General features: G+C 31.7%; 3 protein-coding genes across 8 annotated transcripts; 2 read left to right on the top strand and 1 right to left on the bottom strand.

Moving 5' to 3' along the window:
• Positions 1 to 23: 23 nt before the first annotated feature.
• LOC103577057 (26S proteasome non-ATPase regulatory subunit 5) lies at positions 24 to 2,160 on the bottom strand. The gene is made up of 2 exons (XM_008557545.2): positions 1,947 to 2,160; positions 24 to 1,447 (listed from the first exon to the last, which is right to left on the bottom strand). The coding sequence occupies exons 1-2, from the start codon at positions 2,132 to 2,134 to the stop codon at positions 118 to 120; spliced, it is 1,518 nt and encodes a 505-aa protein (XP_008555767.1). The 5' UTR covers positions 2,135 to 2,160; the 3' UTR covers positions 24 to 117.
• A 324-nt stretch (positions 2,161 to 2,484) lies between these two features.
• On the top strand, positions 2,485 to 7,482 carry LOC103577056 (dyslexia-associated protein KIAA0319-like protein). Of its 6 annotated transcripts, none has more exons than XM_008557543.2 (5): positions 2,485 to 2,984; positions 3,097 to 3,127; positions 3,203 to 3,259; positions 3,356 to 3,467; positions 4,389 to 7,482. In XM_008557543.2, the coding sequence occupies exon 5, from the start codon at positions 4,397 to 4,399 to the stop codon at positions 7,274 to 7,276; it is 2,880 nt and encodes a 959-aa protein (XP_008555765.1). In that variant the 5' UTR covers positions 2,485 to 2,984; positions 3,097 to 3,127; positions 3,203 to 3,259; positions 3,356 to 3,467; positions 4,389 to 4,396; the 3' UTR covers positions 7,277 to 7,482. The 6 variants fall into 6 exon arrangements, with proteins under 6 accessions (XP_008555765.1, XP_008555764.1, XP_053596364.1 ...); XM_008557542.2 differs by having other exon boundaries at positions 3,353 to 3,467; XM_053740389.1 differs by having other exon boundaries at positions 2,485 to 2,832; positions 3,203 to 3,467.
• A 753-nt stretch (positions 7,483 to 8,235) lies between these two features.
• LOC103577055 (small subunit processome component 20 homolog) lies at positions 8,236 to 18,277 on the top strand. Its single transcript, XM_008557537.2, has 4 exons — positions 8,236 to 8,647; positions 9,286 to 17,262; positions 17,699 to 17,971; positions 18,052 to 18,277. The coding sequence occupies exons 1-4, from the start codon at positions 8,603 to 8,605 to the stop codon at positions 18,196 to 18,198; spliced, it is 8,442 nt and encodes a 2,813-aa protein (XP_008555759.1). The 5' UTR covers positions 8,236 to 8,602; the 3' UTR covers positions 18,199 to 18,277.
• The last annotated feature ends 330 nt before the right edge of the window (positions 18,278 to 18,607 follow it).

Here is an 18,607-nt window from a genome sequence, read left to right as displayed (position 1 = left end):
AAATAAAACACATTTACACACATCCTTGTTTCTTAATAACCCCAGGATAACTATAAATAAAATGTGTCGATAATATAAAATTATAAGTGAAAAATATTTATTATATAAGTAAATTTATTATGATGCATTTCCCTCAACAGCAACATCCATTTCCGAATCAACATGAAACGGACCTTCACTTATAAATTTCTGTATCTGCTGCATTGTCGCGCTGTCCAGAGAATCAGAGCCAACAAGACACTTAATAATCTCATATTTAACTTCTTTACATTCTTTGAATGCTTCTGAATTTCTGTTCAATAAAAATTCAATGAGACCTGGGTAAGTCCCGATGTAATGTTGTCCCCACGGATGAGATGCGATTTCCAGAAGAACTTTTAAACTGGCTTGCTTAATATCAGGAAATGGTTGCTTACATAATTCGACAATTGTTTTCATTGGATCATCACCAAGACAGCCAAACCAGGATTTAACTAAAGAACTGATACGATTATTTTGTTTCGACTGATCGACATGCAAAATCAGTGATAAATTTTCTAGCCCGCGCAATCTTACTTCCGTAGGCATTTTATGTATAATCACACTAATTTTATTCATCGCTGATTCCATGGGTTTACCTAAATTTTGCAGTGCGTATTTGCCGTCAATTGTAGACGCTACGTAACCTAGAGTATCTAGAGCATTCATCAGCAAAACCATGTCGTCTGTCGTTTCAATTAATTCAAATAAAGAGTAAACGACATTTGGATACTTGGCAAATATTTCGTCAGGCCGACTCTTGGCTACGCTACCAAAAAATTTCATCAGACCAGGGATCAAAAGATTTGACAGGACATTCTCATCGGGATTTGATATTTTTTTGTTGAGATTGTTCAATATTCCACGCTGCTCGAGGTAATTTAGACCCTCGTCATAAGTCGCCAGGTCTGTTAATGCCTCGAGAGCATTCAGCTGAAGCAGAACGTCATCGCTCTCGAGGATGTTGATCAGACTGTCAAGCAAACCGGAGCTAATAGAAGCATCCAGACACTCTTTGGAGGACTTTGCAATGTCAACGATAACTTCGTAGACTCTGAAACTTATCTCGTCGTTTCTCGATACTAATTTAGCGATAGTACGTAATAATGTTCCGCTGTAAAGTGCTTTCGCACCGGCTACTTTACTACCAACCTTTTTAATAACATCCATAGCCAGCTTAGCGACTCCAATGTCTTCATCTCCAATTCGCTGGACGATAATATTCAGCAGATTTGTGTCGGCGATCAGCTTTGATGGGTTTTCAGTTGCTATTTTCTTCAGTTCGGTTAAAATAAGGTTTTTTACTGATGATTCCTGGTGAGACAGGTGTTCCATCAGCTCTGCTGGATGACGTTGGTAGATTTCACCAGGTTCAAGGGCACTGAAGAGTGTTATGCAAATGCTACAAACTCGGTCAGGTATTTCTTTGCTAGAAAAATTTAAATTTATAAAATAAACGGCAATTTAATTTATCATACTGAAATCAGCTGACGTCTAATAATTTTTGATTTTTTTTTGAAATGATGAATTATAAAAAAAAAAATATTTTAAAAAATTGCACCTGTAATTTTTAAAATTTTCTACATGTGCATATTTTTAGTTTTTTTTTTTATTTTTTTTTTTTTTTTAATTAAATTATTAGAAAAAAAAATCCGGAAATTTTTAATTGCCTGCTGACTTCAATGGGACTGAAGTTAGCTGACGTTTAATGATTTTTGAATTCTTCTCAAGACGATAAATTATAAAAAAACAATTATTTTAAAAAATTGCACTTATAGTTTTTTAATTTTTCTACTAGTGCATATTTTCAATTTTTTTTTCATTGATTTGTTAAAAAAAAAAGAAAACTAAAAATTTTTAATTGCCTACGAACTTCAGGATCATTTTTTAATTTCTATAATTAGTAATTACCAGTAAATAAACATTACCTTTCATAGTTGGAGGTTAGCTGGCAAAAAAGCCGGGAATAATCTAAATTACTCGCGACATTTTTTAATTCCAATGATGTTAAACTTTTTAATTTAATATCAATTGCCTCTAATTCATCTTTTAAATCATTTTCATTATTAATGTCACTTAAATAAACTATTTTTCTTTCAAACCACTCAGATGCCATGATTACATTCGCTTTTTTTTTTTTTTTTTTTTTTTTTTTTTTCACTTCAAAAATGTGATTTCATTGTTTACGTCTAGAATGTTCACTCATAAAATTTTTTTTTTCAAAATTAGCTGTCAGTGTCACTGAGTAATTAATTTACAAAATAAAAAATTAATTTACAAAATAATTAAAAACAATTATTTAATTTTCAAATTTACGACACTAATTATTCAAATAATTTATTTATTAATTAATAATAATAATAATAAAAACACAACTATTTGAATTATCACCAAAAAAGCTGCTGTCATCTAGCGGAGATAAATAAAAGCTTTTCTCCAGTTTTCTAATGGAAAAAAAAAAAAAAAATACAATTGTTATGTACACATTAGACATTAAAAATATGTATTATTGATTAACAAATAATGAATAAATTATAAGAATAATAAATAATTAGTTTCTTTTTCTCTGGACACGAGTTTGAATTAAAAGAAGAAAAAATGTGAAGCAAGTAAATAAAATTTTGTTAAAAGTGACAGCTTATCAATGACAGCTGTCTAAAACACACGTGCTAATTACGCAATTTATTAATTAATCATCAAGTTAAATAAATAAATTATCATGCGCTAAATATTTATTGTAATTCAAATTTTGCTACTGATGAGCGTAAATGCAGCTGACGGCAATTTTTAAATTTTTAAATAAACAAATAAAATGTAAGTACAGCAAAAATTTAAAAATCCGTACTCAGATAATTAAAAAATCAGTACGCGCATTTTTTGAATTTTATTTTGTTTAATTTATTTATTTAAAATTTTTAAATTGTCGCATGTCTCTACATTCAAACTCATTACTGATGATGATGATGGTGATTACTTTAATTAAATATTTAAATAAAATAAAAATAATATTTATTGATAATAGCGTATCAGCTGGCAAAGGCTTATCGTCTTTATTATATATATTTTTTTTTATTCCAGCGGTCTGGTGTATTCCGCTTTGCTCCAGGAAGTATGTTAATTACCCGTATATGTCTGTTGCTTTGTGATAACGATATCTCATTCGTCTAATTTATATGTTAAGCAGCTTTATTTCTTCAAGCGACGCACTTGCACACATTTTTAGTCACACTGTCAGTTGAGAGTGAGTGTCAGTGGATTTAAAAGAAACAAAATAATAATATATAAATATATAAGTATATATAATAAATGAATAATAAATAAATCTATCTGAAAGTAGGCAGAAATTAGAAAGACATTTGTGCCAGTATCATATTATCAGTTGCTCTGCAGACTATTAAAATTTTATACGTAGATATATTTTTAAAAATTTTATTCTTTTGAATTTGCCGGTAAGTTAAATAAATAAACTGTTGCCAGTCCGCTAATCGTATCAATGATATAAATATTAATGTAGCTGACAATTGTCAATTTTAAATTTTAGAATAAATAAATAAAATGTAAGAGACCCAGTACTCGATCACTCATGTTTTTGAACATCTATTTTTAATAAATTTTATTAAATATAAGGACATATTCAAAAATTAAATCTGGAAGAGTTAAATTAAACCTCGTGACTTTCCATTTACTAATCATCTACTTAGATATTTATCAATCCAGTGTTTTTCTGAACTCGCCCTAAATGTACAAATACATGATGAAGTACTAGTTCCCTGGTTACTAGGTTTTTTATCTTAGAGTAAAAATTAAAAATTAAAAATTAAAAGTACTAGTTCCCTGGTTACTAGGTTTTTTATCTTAGAGTAAAAATTAAAAAATGCATATTCAGATAATTGAAAAATGAGTACGCGCATTTCTTTAAATTTTATTATTTAAAATTTATAAACTGTCTCATGTCTGCTACATTTACACTCACATGAATGGACTATAATTGGACAATAATTAAAAATTTTTAAAATAAGATTTATAATTTTTTAACAGCCGTAAATATTTATAATCGAAAGATGATTTTTTTTTTCCTCCAATGATCAGATGATTATTTTTTTTTTATTTTCTGATTATTCAAAAATGTAAATTTTATTCTATCATTTTAAAATAGTAGTCAACTTGTTAAAAAATCACAAAAGTTATTTTTAAAATTTTTAATTAATCGTCCAACTATAAGACGAATAAAAATAAATCAATCGTCTGACTGCAGGACTTATAAATTAATACAATTAGCGGAGGTTTAGACAAACAGAAATAAGTTATATTTATAATAACCATTAATTAAAAAAATAACTTACTAAGAAATGTACTGTCATTTGTTTCAGATTATAAAATGATATTTAATATCCAGTTGTTTTTATTTTTTATTATTTTATTTAATATTTGTAATGGGGATTATACAGCAGACTATTGGACGAATCAATGGCAATGGCAGACAATCTGCCCGGATTTATACCCACATACATTCAAAAGTTTTACACCAAGAGGTAACATGACTTACGGTAATTACACGAGGGTGCAACATGTAACAGGAATAAAACAGTGCGCATTATCATGCTGCACAGCACCGACATGTAATGTCGTGCTTGTCTTCAATTCAACGTGTTATCATGTGCAATGCAGAGAATCAGATAAATGTGCGCCTTTATATCGCCAGGAGTTTGCTAATTTAGTGGACCCGCCGAGTATGGTCTTGGTGAAGCCAGTAGAGAATGACATCACGTGGAACGAAGTACTTGGTCAGATTTACGAAACAAATCCTTTATTGATTGACGCAGTATCTAATCGTGATAGCAATATGATGGGTATCAATTGCATGGACAATAATGACTGTCAAGATAATCAAGTGTGCGTTAAACACACAACTGATGACGATAAACCCGGTGACGTTGGTGTTTGCGAAGAGATACAAAGTGATTTTGTGGTTGATTCGGATGTCAAGTCTGGTAAGAAAAGTCCAATGAGCATGGAGATGGATACCAAGCCAGTGTTAAAAAAACAACTTGTGGTATCAGCAGTTTCGAAAGAAGTTCGTCTACCTGATAACCAAGTAACTCTATCAGCATTTACAGTCCCAGCTGAGCAAGGTAACGAACATTACAATTATGCTTGGAGTTTGTTGAGCCAACCGGAAGGACACACGGGAACTATGACTGACCAAAATCTACCAACAGTAAAACTGAGTAATTTATCTGAGGGGTTGTATAAATTCCGTGTTGTGGTGACGAGTTTGAATGCTTATGGAGAAGCTTATGCTAATGTCAGTGTGCTGCCGCCTAAACGCATAAACAAACCACCGATAGCTATAATTTCTCCGAGCTCACAGATTGTCAAATTACCAAACACTGGAGCTGTGCTAGACGGCTCGTCGAGTACCGACGACGATAGTGTTATTTCTTATCACTGGGAACTACAGCAGGGGCCTATAGGCTATCAGCCAAACCTCGTTGATACTCCAACGTTGCAGCTGGACAATCTTATCGCTGGAAATTATACATTTAAATTGACTGTTCAGGACTCGGATCACGTGACAAATTTTACTACTGCAAACATAACGGTACTTAAGTTGATAGATTATCCTCCGAGCGCGAACGCTGGTCAGGATATTATTATTTATTTGCCACAAAACACGATAACTTTGAATGGAAATCTTAGCACTGATGATCATGGGATCGCGAGCTGGGAATGGACCAAAAGCCCGTCAGATCAAAACAAAGCCGTTGATATGCAGAATACCAGGACACCGTACTTGCAGTTGTCTAATTTGGAGGAAGGAATGTACACGTTTGTTTTGAAAGTAACTGATGACTCAGATCAATACTCAACCGCTGAAGTTCATGTCTTCGTTAAACCACCGACAAATAAACCGCCAAAAGCTGACGCTGGTAAAGACATAACTGTAGCGTTGCCGCAAACTAGAGTTAAACTTGACGGTAATAATAGTAAGGATGATATCAAAATAGTATCTTATCATTGGGAACAATTATCGGGTCCTAATAAAGCTGAAATTTCTGCTGCTAATAAATCAGTAACTGATGCTACTAAATTAACCAAAGGAATTTATGTTTTTAAATTGACGGTAATTGACGACAATGGCAACAAAGATTCTGATACTGTCAAGGTTGAAGTTACGCAGTATAAAAACGCACCACCAAAAGCCAACGCAGGTGGTGACCAAGTTGTCATAGCTCCTGTGAGCGCTTTGATAATCAACGGGTCCCAGTCAACGGATGATTTGAAAATAACCCAGTGGTTGTGGACAAGAGATCCAACCAGCTTGGCTATTGGTAAATTAATTGACGGTACTAATCACTCGCCAATTTTGATGGTAACTGATGTCGTTCCTGGAAGATATGTATTCAAATTAAAGGTTACTGATGATCAAGGACTAAGTAGCGAAGACACTGTATCAGTTATCGTTAAATCAGATCCTCAGTTACTGCATTTGGTTGAACTGACTTTGAATATCGGAGCGCATTTACTGACGGAGTCACAGAAAAATTCACTGGTTGTTAAATTGCAGATGTTGCTGCGAGACGAGGCCTCTATTGTGGTAAGAGATTTAAAACCTGAACCTCACACTGGACGTGCGTGCTTGATATTTTACGTTGAGCGTAAGGATAAAAAAGTGTCGATGACTGGCCGTGAGGTGGTCGACAGATTGAAAGAAAAGTTCAAGCAGGACTCGGGACTTTTGCAGCTCTCGGTGACGTCAATTGATACTGTGATTTGTCAAAATAATTGCTCGGGTCATGGAGTCTGCGATGAGGAGTCACGGCGGTGTCTGTGCGAAGCATTTTGGATGCAGAATTTGATACAAAAATATTTCGGCAACGGGGAATCCAATTGTGAATGGAGTATTTTGTATGTCATCATAGCTCTGCTGTCACTTGTGGTCTTTTGGATTGGCTTTATTTGGAGTATTATTTGTCTGTGTCAAAGAATTTGTGGCGGCAAAAGTCGCACGAGGTTTAAAAAAAAATCAACACGTTACTCGTTACTTCAACCGCATCTTGCTGATGATGATGACAGCGGCGGAGCATTTTTACGACAGAAAATGGCCATCTCTGAATCCGATACTGAGTCTGATGATGTTCTGTTTGAACATCGGAGATTTAATAATAATAAAAATAATTATGACCATAATATTAGAATAAATAATAGCAAACCACGAAATGGATTCGTAAAATCTAATTCAAAAATTAAAACATGAAATAAAATAAAATATTTATTGTCACATTTATTTCTTTTCGTATGATAAAATACTACAGAAATTTTTCTAATAAATGATATATTTAATATATATATATATTATAAATATATATATTCATTTAATATAGCTTTATATTTTTAAAATAAGAAACGATGCACATATTTTTCCTGTAAAAGTATAAAGAAAAACTACCTAGTCTTCTGTGTGGCTGTTAAAAAAAACTACCAATGTATAATATAAATTATTAAATAATAAATTTATATAAATATAAAATATTCTCTGGATATATTGTGTATAAATATAAATATAATTACTTATTAATTCTACTTTTTCAGTGGATTGTGAGTTTTCGTTAGGAACATTAAATTTTTAAGGCTTCTAGGCAGCGAGTAGAAGAAAAATAAGAAAATAAATTTCAGAAGAAATAAAAATGAACCTGAAGTTAGCAGACAACAATTTTCAAATTTTTTTTTCAACAAGTTATTTACAAAAAAAAAAAAAATGTGCACATATAGAAAATTAAAAAAACTATAAATGGAATTTTTAAGAATAATTTTTTTTATAATTTATCGTTTCGAAAAAAATAAAAAAATAATAGATGTCGGCTAACTTCAGTATTATACATAAAAATGAGTGTAAGTGTAGCTAGACATAAAATAATTTATTAATTTTGAATAAATAAATAAAAATAATGAAATTAAAAAAAATGCGCGCGCTAATTTTTCATTGATCTAAAGATTTTAAATTATCAACTATTCTATTCAGTGCAACTACTTCTATACGCTACTATTTCCCTTTGGCATACTTCACTTCATCAATGATCGCCACGTTCACATCTAACCACGGACCCTCATCAGCGCTTTTCTGGTTGGTTTTGGAACTATAATTTAACAGCTTATCGTGGACACTTTTGAAACTGAAGCCTCATATGAGAGAGTGCTCCTTACCTCTACCCTCCATACTTTGACAATTCGAAATTAATCTTCGGCTAAACTCGTAAATTGTCGAAAGTTCTCGACAATCTCCGGCTTCGCTTTCGGATAACGCAAAACACGAAACTCAAATACCCACGTGTTCAGTCTTAAACACCTTATTTTTCAATGTGGATATTAATTTAAATTTTTACAAATAACAAATCATAAAACTCAGATATATATATATATATATATATATATATATGAAATATTATTTTTAAAATTTTTATACCGTAAAAATATCAAGTGTATTTTATTTAAACAATAAGTCATATATTAAATATTTAAGGTTTTGTACTTAACCTTAAAGTTTATTTTTCAAATTAATGAATTTTAAAATTTAATCGCTAAAATGAAAAATAAACCAGTTCGTCATAAAGAAACTAATAGATTCAAGGTAATTATTATTTTAATTTATATATAGATATATGTACATTACCACAAAAATATTGATGACTTGAATGAGTGTAAGTGTAGCAGGCATTAGACAAATTTTAAATAATTAGTAAATAGAGTAAATAATCAATAAAATACAGTTTACAAAAAATAGGCATGTAAAAAATTTTGAAATTAATAAGTGCGTTTTTTATAAATATTATTTTTCAAATTTTTTACTCTATTTACTTATAATTTGTCTGATGTCTGCTACATTCACACTCATTGACTCAAAAGTTCCGGACAAAAAAAATGAATTACTCAATTCAAAATAATATTCAATTGATAAAATAATTATTTTATAAAATTGCAAAAATTTATGGTCCTAATGTTAGCAGACTTAAAAATTTTTTTTAAGACAATTTAAAAAATAAATAAATGAAAATATTGACATGTAGAAAATTTAAAAAACTACAGGTGGAATTTTTCATATAATTTAGAGTTTTAAAAAAATAAAAAAATTATTAGATGTCGGCTTTAGTACTATAAAAATTTCTGAGATTATAGAATTTCTTTTGTTCATAAAAAATTAAATCTTATCAAGAATGAGATAAAAATATTTAATAAAATAAATTTATAATTTAAATAATTTATTTTTAGTTCAAAAGATTCGGTGACCGAATTTCGGAGATCGACATCGATGTTTTCCATCGAATAGTTCACAAAAATGAAGAAAGTTCTGATGACGAAGAAGAGTTAGTGTCAATCTTCCACAAGACATTGGTAAAATGGAACGTATTGAATTTAACAGAAGGCTATACAAATTTCCGCAAGGAAGTAAAACATGTCGTGACACTTCCTCAATTACTGTACCACAAGCACCAGGTAATGGAGTCTTTAAAAAAATATTTAAAAATGAAAGACGTAGCCTTCCTCCAGCCAGTTTTAGAAATGGTCGTCGCAGCGGCAAGAGATCTGCAGCGCGATTTCTACGAATTTTTTCCCGACTTCCTTACCCTTATCATCGACTTACTCAACATCAAGGATCCAGATGTCTTGGAGTATTCGTTTACCAGCTTAGCATATCTATTTAAATTTATGTGGGTATATTTTATTAGAAATATCGACACGACCTTTGAAATTTTACTGCCGCTATTAGTTGATACTAAGCCAGTATACATAAATAATTTTGCCGCTGAAAGTTTTGCTTTCGTCGCTCGAAAAATAACCGGTCAAGATCAAAACTCATTTCTAAACCTTCTATTCAATGCCTTGAAACGAAATCCTCATGGTGTAAAAGGTTGCGGTAAATTATTATTCGAAGTTATCTCAGGAGTTCCAGGAAAATTTCATTCCTGCGCCGAAAAAATGATTAATCTCTACTTTAAAACTTTAACTGATGATAACATCGATTCGAAACTAGCATTTGATGTTTTGTCCGAAATATTTAAGTGTATAAATAATTCTATAAGTCCGAATCACAGCCAAGTTTTATGGGATGTTATTTTCAAAACACTCGATCAAAATTTATCAGAAGAAAATGATAAAAGTAATAGAATTTTAATACCTATAGCACAATTGATTTGTATAATTTTGAACCATAAAGGCGGGAGAATGTTATCAAGTCCAGCATCATTGTCATCATTGATCACCAGAGGAATTTCTATTTATGAAAATAAAAGCGATTTAATTTTAATGGAATTTATTGAAATGTCTGTATCTATTTTGCTGGCAGATAATATTAAATTATCTCAAGAAACTTCATATGAATTGATTTCGAAACTGTTGTCTATAAGTAAAAAATATATTTTGAATGAAATTATCGAAAAACTTATCAGTCATTCATCATTTGAAACGTTGGTACTTCCCATGGCGACTCAACGAAGTGTTTTAAGAAGAGAATTTAATGACAGCGATTTAAATTTGTTTGCTAAAATTGTTTTAAAAAGAGCGCCTCCGATGCTCAATGGGATCAATATCGACAAATGGAGAAAAATAAATCTAGATCTTCGTACATTTCCTAATGATACTGTTACATTTTTAGTAGAAATGCTGAAAAAATGGGAAGATAAAGATAAAATCATAGATGAAGATTCGTTAAAAGTTATCACCATTTTACCTCATGTTAATATTTCACTGCACCATCAGTTAATTGAAGCAATAAAACAAATTTTTGCTTCCATGTTTTTGAAATTAACTGAAATAGAAGTCGACGATGACAATTTATCAACTGATGAAATAGAAAAAAGAACTTTCGCATTCTTATTAACTCTTGAGTCTATTATTCGTTTGCTAAACGAAGATGATCTTCATCAAGTCTTCGAAGAGTCCAAAATAGATTTCAAAAGTTTAATTTCCCGGTATTCAAATAATTCAAATATTTTGAATGCAGTAGATTTATTTTACTCGCGTATTTCTTCTACAAAACTTAAAGAAAAGTATATAAATGTTGAAGCATTTGATTTTTTTAACACGTTCTTGGCAAGAAGACTCGCGTCTCCATACCGACATGTTCGGTTATCTATTTGTCACTTTTATTATCTATTTAAAGACCTCAATAATATTTGCAATAACAGTAATGAAGATTTTAACAACGTTTTGGAGCTTTTGTTCATGGCTGAAAGCATCGAAGTCTCTGTTCAAAGTTACCGCGAACGGTTGACTCATTTGCAGGCACTGTCATTTGGATCGCGCAGTTTAATTTATTTTGAAAAAAAATACTATCAGCTCCCATTGTATTTCTTGCTTGGAAATTTATTCATTAATTTTTCCTTACTATGGGATCCAGTTTGCAAAATAATCGCAACTTTTGCCAACGAAAAGTGCGCGGACTTTTGGCCGATTTTTGTTGGAGAACTTCAAGAAAATAATATCAAAAAATCTAGCATTTGCAGTGCTAGTGATTTATTTAAATGCGATATCTTCAATGAGTTATCAAAATCATTGATAATAAATGATAAGCCTGATTACGATAATTATAAAAGTTTACTTTGGAAATGTATGAACGAATTTCCGGAATATTGTGAGATGAAAAATCGTGATTTTACGCCATTGTTTATTAATTTTGTTGAGAATAATTTTTTTACTACTGACTCTGAGACCGCCAAGTCATTTAGTATTGAAAAAAAAGTTAAAGATCTGGAAATTATACAAGAAATTGAAGAAGATGATGACGAAGATGATAAAGTACAAGATGAAGATGATAAAATAAAAGAAAATAATAAAGAAAATGATGACAAGTCAGTACAGAAAATAAAAGTGATTAAAATTGGAAAGACGTCGAACTTTAAATTACTGTTGGCTCAATTAAAATTACTTTCAAAAATGCACAACCCAAAATATTTGTTCAGAGAACACGAAATTTATCGTATTTACATGGATTTGTTGTTATCAAAAAATATGGAGCTGCAGAAAGCAACTCTGGACTGCATTTTTACTTACAAATTAAGTGAATTAATTCCTTACAAGAGTCATCTCTACGGTTTGATCGACGAGAAAAATATACGAAATGAATTGGCGCGTTTCAAAATAATCGATGATGAAGAAACAAGCGAAACTATAAAGCCAGAGGAGCGCAAAGTTCTAATGCCGATACTTATGAGAATTATTTACGCTAAAATGGTGACTCGTGGGACGGGAAGAGCCGCTGGAGCTGCAGGTGGTTCAGCGAGAAGAAAAATAATAGTACGATTTTTGATGGGAGTTAAAGAAGAAGAGATGATGCTGTTTGCAGAAATGGCTTGTAAACCTTTTGAAAGGTATCAAATAAATTTCTTTGCTGACAATCAGTTTACGGACATAAGAAATTTGACGACAAACATATCGAAAAATTTGGATTTGTCCAATATTATTCCGCCGAAACGTTTGAGGAGCGCGATCAATTTATTGTCAATTATGATCGAAGAGTTTGGAGCTAAAATGTCGAAAAATTTACTGCCTAGACTTCTCGCAATTCTTCTTTGCACGCTGGCACAAATAAAAGGTATTTTAGACCGCTCGGAAAATGTTCTTTCGGGATTTTTATCGATCATAAAAGAACTTAGAAACACTTGTATTGGAATTCTCGCAAGATTTTTTGAACATTTCGAAAACTACGACTGGTCACAGTCAGAATTAGACGCTTTGTTTGATCTTGCAGTTTTTCCATGGCTAGAAAAATTTCCAACTGAAGGTATTCACAGTCCGACAGTTCTTCTGAAACTTTTTTCAGCTTGGTGCAATAATTCAAGGTATTATTGTCTTCTTATAAAACATAAAGATGATGATAAAAATATAACATGTCTGCCTTTTATTATAAAACTTCTCCTGGGAGAAAAAACTCATTATTCTGTAACAAATACAATTCTCGAAATGATAAATTATCTTTTAACACTACAAGATTACGAAAAAATGGAGACTGATGACTCGGAAAAAGTACCTTGTGTTCCTCTTCAGCCGAAAAATATTTTACAAGTAAACCCGGAAGCTGTTTTGCCTGAAAAATTTCTCAATTACGGATCCACGATACTTTTACCCTACGTTCCAGATATTTTGCAATTCATGAAACGGAAACTATTGAAATCTAAAATGGGCATTAAGAAAATCGAGGCTTCGATACTGTCAAGAATTTCCGAATTGAATCTCAACCCCGAGACCTCGAGTACTTTGATTTCATTACTGATTCCAATTTTGGTCAGACGCGCATCCAGAGGAGAATCTGATATAATTATCGAAGAACTTTTAACCACAATAATTAATTTACTGAAGAATGTCCACAAGCCTGAAGAACATACTAGATCTCTTTTGCCTCTGCTATTTCATATTTCGTCTCTTCCTCTCAGAAAAAGTTTGCTAGAGTTATTCCAAACGATTGCTTCGAATTCCGCGGACACTGACATCGTTTCCAAAGATATTTTAGTACGAAATGTAAAACTTTTAATATCTTTGAATGCGATGGACCAACGGTGGGTCGAACAAGCAGATTTTGAAAAGAGACTCGATGCGTTCCAACAAATAAATTCAATTATTTCTAGCGACGATACCGAAGTATCAAAAACTCTAACACTAGAATTCGGAATCGCTCTTTTGTACAACTGCTACTATTTTTTGAAACACGAAACAGATATGTCACTAAGAGACACATCAGGACGGTGTTTAAATGACTTAGGAATAAAATTAATTACTATGTACAAGTCCAATAATGAAGACAGAATTTATTTGATTGAAGAAACGATACTAAGTTTAATTAGAACTGGGATCAGAAGTAATAATGATACAGTAAAACTTCAGTCAATTTCATTCCTTGGTATTTTGTCAATGAATTGTTCAGATGCTCATCCAGTCTTTCGTGATCTCAATTTACTCACCGACAAAAATGACCCAGAAGTTGATTTCTTTGAAAATCTTCAGCATCTTCAGTTACACAGAAGAGCGCGGGCTTTATTGAAATTTTGCACTGTTTCAAAAACAATAACCAAAGTTCCAAGCATCAAAACATTAACGCAATTTATTTTCCCATTGGCATCTTCTTATCTTTGTAATGAAAAATTCATGGGTAAAAATAGTATCATTGACGCTGCTATAGAAACTATCGGTACTGTCTGTAGATTATTACCCTGGCATCAGTACTCAGTGATATTAAAATATTATTTAGATAAAATTCATCATGTTAACGAATTTCAGAGGCAGGTTATCAGGACAATTATTGCCATTTTAGATTCTTTTCACTATGATTTGTCTAAACTAAAGAGTGCTGATAAAAATAGCGAGGATAGTAATGAAAAAGTAATCGATCCTCCGATTGAAAAAGAAATTGAAAAAGTCGATACTGAAGAAAGTAAAGAAGAAAATAAATCAGAAGAAAGTGATGAGGCAGAGGCAGAAGAATTATTGGATAGTGAACTGGCTAAAGAAGAAAATAAAGAAGAAATCACCGAAACTGTTGACTGTGTTATGGATAAACAAACGATACTTTCCCAATCAGCTGCTAGAAAATTAGTTTTCGATATAAATAATACACTTTTACCGCAATTACACCGGTCAATACTTTCGAGAACTCAACACGAAATGAGCCACAAAGTCAACAGAAAGCGCAACGGCTTTGAAAAAGAAGACGAAGAATTAATGCGAGTACCTATAGCTCTTGCTCTTGTAAAATTACTACAGAAATTACCCGGAATAATTCTCAATAAAAATCTTTCTGGTATTTTTATGAAAATCTGTACGTTTTTGAAATCGCGCTCGGACTCAGTGAGACGTTCGACCCGAGAAATTCTAGAAAAAATAATGATAACATTGGGACCTGATTACTTGCATTATTTATTGAAAGAAATGAACTCTCTTTTGACAAAAGGTTTCCAGATTCACGTACTCGCTTATACGATTCACGCGGTTTTGAAGGCATTGAAGCCATACCTGCAATCTAATCATATGAATGACAACCTCCAGAGTGTATTAGAAGTTTGTAAAATAGATTTATTCGGAGTTAGTTCTGAAGAAAAAGAAGTTAAAGCCATAACTAAGAATGTTTCTGAAGCTAAATCGACAAAAAGTAACGACATCCTTCGTATTCTTGGTGAGCATATCAGTGAATCTTGTCTTCTAGATCTTATTCAGCCTTTGAATGGAATTCTTTTTAATACACGAAGCCACAAAACTCTGATGAAAGTCGTGGACTCTCTAAATAATGTTGCCTTAGGTTTAGCAGACAATACTTTTATCAAAGACGACCAGATGCTGATATTCCTCTACGGGATTGTCTCCAAAACTATACCAGGCTTGAATTCGAAAGCCCATGATAAAAATCCTGATAAAAATAAACCAGACAAAATGCAAATCGATAAGCCGGACTGCTACATAATTCCACCGCAGCCTAAATCGCGGATGGGATTGAAAGCAGCGTCGAAGACATCAGCTGACGCAAATGACCACGTGATGATTGAATTTGCTCTAAAATTGCTTCACATTCTTTTGAAACGCGAAAAAATTTCCGGCGCGATGTTCAAAATTTATTTAGATCCATTCGTTCCAATAATCGCTGACTGTTTGAAGTCTCAACATGTGAAATTGAATACCTTGTCACTTCAATGTCTCAATTGGATTTTGAAAATGAATTTAGAATCAGTTGACAATCACATAAAAGACATTTGTGAGTCTTTGTTTAGTATTCTTCATAAATATGGTTCCGCTGGATTGGGAAAAGGAGATAACTTTGATTTGGTAACAACGGCATTCAAAACGATGTCAATTTTAGTGAGAGATATCAAAAACTTTGATATGACTCTCGATCAAATAAAAGTTTTAGTTCTGTATGTAGAACAAGATCTTTATAATAATGATCGGCAAGCGACAGCATTTAGTTTACTAAAAGCAATTATTGGAAGGAAGATAATGGTATCAGAAGTACACAAAGTAATTGAAAAAGTTGCTGATCTCAGTATCATATCAGATTCTGCTTACATTCAGCAGCAATGTCGAGCGGTATTTTATAAATATCTTATGGAATATCCTCTAGGTAAAAAATTAGCGAAACATTTGTCATTTTATTTAGAGCAATTGAGCTACGAATTGCAACCAGGACGCATCAGTGCTCTGGAAATGATCTACAATATCATCAATGGATTTCCTGAAGACATTCTCATTCGTCAATCCGAGCTGATATTTTTAAAAGTTGGTGTTAGACTTGTCAATGATGAGGATCCAACTTGTCGTGAATTTGCTGCTAAATGTATCAAGGAATTGATCACTCGGGTTAATCATAATCAGCGGCTGAAATTATTTAATACTATTTTGCAATGGATGGAAGATGTCAATTTATTACACAGACGTCTTGCTGTTCAACTGTGTGGAATTTTTGTTACTGTTGAAAAGGAATCGTTTGAGGGACATTTAGAAGCAGTACTGCCGTTGATACTCAAACAATTCCGTGCTGATGATTCGGAAAATGGTGAAGGAGGACGTTTTGTACTAAAGAAAACCAGAAGAAATAATCAAGTTGATATTAAAGATTTGGAGAAAGTTAAAGATCATCTTGTTTTCCAAACTCTGCAGCTGACTTTGAAAATTTCGTCTTCTTGTCAAGTTTTTCTTAAATCAGACAAATATGTGGATAAGGTGCAATCTCTTGGTGAATATTCGCAATCATTTTTGGCGCATCCCCATTTGTGGGTCAGACTTGCTGCAATTCAGCAAATCGCATTTATTCTTGCGGCCATTGATGAAGAAAAATTGAATAAAATTATTCAGGAATCACAGGTTAATTTGGAGGTTAAAAAACCAAAAGTTAAAGATGGAGAAGATGATGATGATGATGATGATGAAGATGAAGAAGAGGAAGAAGAAGAAGAAGAAGAAGGAGAAGGAGAAGGAGAAATGATTCAAGATGATAGTAAAATAAAAGGATATATTTATTCAAATCCTATACAGACATTACGAAGTCTTAGTTTAGATTTAATTGCACAATTACAGCCAGGAATAGAATTCGAAGAATTTTTGCTCCAAGTAGTAAAAAATTTGATTTTTATTGCTCGAGTAATTAAATCAATGCCCTGTGATAATGAAACAGACAAAAGTAAAAATATTTCTATTTTTTGGTTATTAAAGAGGATACGGAAGTGTGTAAATGTTGAGGTTACGAAGACTCCTAAATCAACATTTTTGGTAAGAAATAATAAATGTACTATTTAATTTGGGGGTATGCCAATTGAATTAGAATCGAATAATTTGAATCTTCTCGTTATTAGAATCTTTTGGAATTATTTGTAACTTTTTAAATCATTCGATTCAAATCGAGAAAATTTTAAAATATTAAATTTTTATTTAATGAAGAGTTTAGTTTTCAAAGAAACCAAAAATAATTTTTTCGTATAGCTTTGTATCTAAGGTTTATTTACCTCTGATAAATTTTTGAATTTTCGGTAAAAATATTACAATTTTAAGTCGTTCAAAAGAAAATTTTGGAATGATTTGAAAAATTCGAATTATTTGATTCAAAGTTCGAATAATTTCTAAGTTTGAACTACTTGCACACCCTTACTTAATTTGTTTTTAAAATTGTGGTGTTTGTTTCAATGAATATAAATTTATTTAATTACAGAGGACAGCGGTATTTAAATGGATTGGAGGTGTCGTAAGGACAATACCTATTGAGCCATTTTTGAAGCCTATGCTGTTTCAAATAATGTCTCCCCTCGTAAGAGAAATGTTGACGACTGAAGAATCTAATGCGCCACTGAGACAATTGTCGAAAGAAGTCGGGAATATGATCAAGAAAAACATCGGTGATGTAGAGTACGGGTTATTGCTGGGAAAAGTTCAACAAAAGTTGGAAATTAAAAAGGCTGAGCGAAAGAAAAATTACACGCAACAGGTAATTTTATTGGTCATATTTAACATACATAAATAAATTTATCTATGTATTTATTTTCATAAGTTACTTATGTTTTTTAGTTTGTTGTTGATCCGGAGTCGGCTGCAAAACGTAAGATTTTGAGACAGCAAAAGAAGAAAGAAGCGAAGAAACGAAAGAATATAGAAATACGTGGAAAAAAATCGTATGGAAAAAAAAGAAAATTACAAAGTGAAGCGGATATGTAAATTAACTATAGTTTTTTTAAATAATTTATGTATATAATTATTCTTATAAAGTATTTAATAAAAAGAGAGTGATTATGAACTCCTTGATTTGACTAAAATTGAAACATCTTTGTCTGGTCATTGTAATTTAACTGATAGCTACATTGCGTAATTAACGACTTGGGTTGGAATAGATAATTGAAGAGGGACAAGAAAATTGAGCGAGAAGCGAGTAATAGCAGCCAATTGGACTAATTGTGATGCAACTGTCAATTTGAGACCGAACTTTTCAAATATTAATACAAATTAAAAGTGTTGTTTATTGTAACGGTATTAAATTTATGATTATTCGCTGCTTCAGTAATAATTATAAATAACTGTCATGTGTAATTTATGTTTGTCGTTATCAATTTATCTAGACTAGTTGACA

Source organism: Microplitis demolitor, chromosome 7 (assembly GCF_026212275.2).
Source record: "Microplitis demolitor isolate Queensland-Clemson2020A chromosome 7, iyMicDemo2.1a, whole genome shotgun sequence".
Taxonomy (NCBI): Eukaryota; Metazoa; Arthropoda; class Insecta; order Hymenoptera; family Braconidae; genus Microplitis; species Microplitis demolitor.
This window is presented reverse-complemented; position numbering and strand designations above follow the sequence as displayed.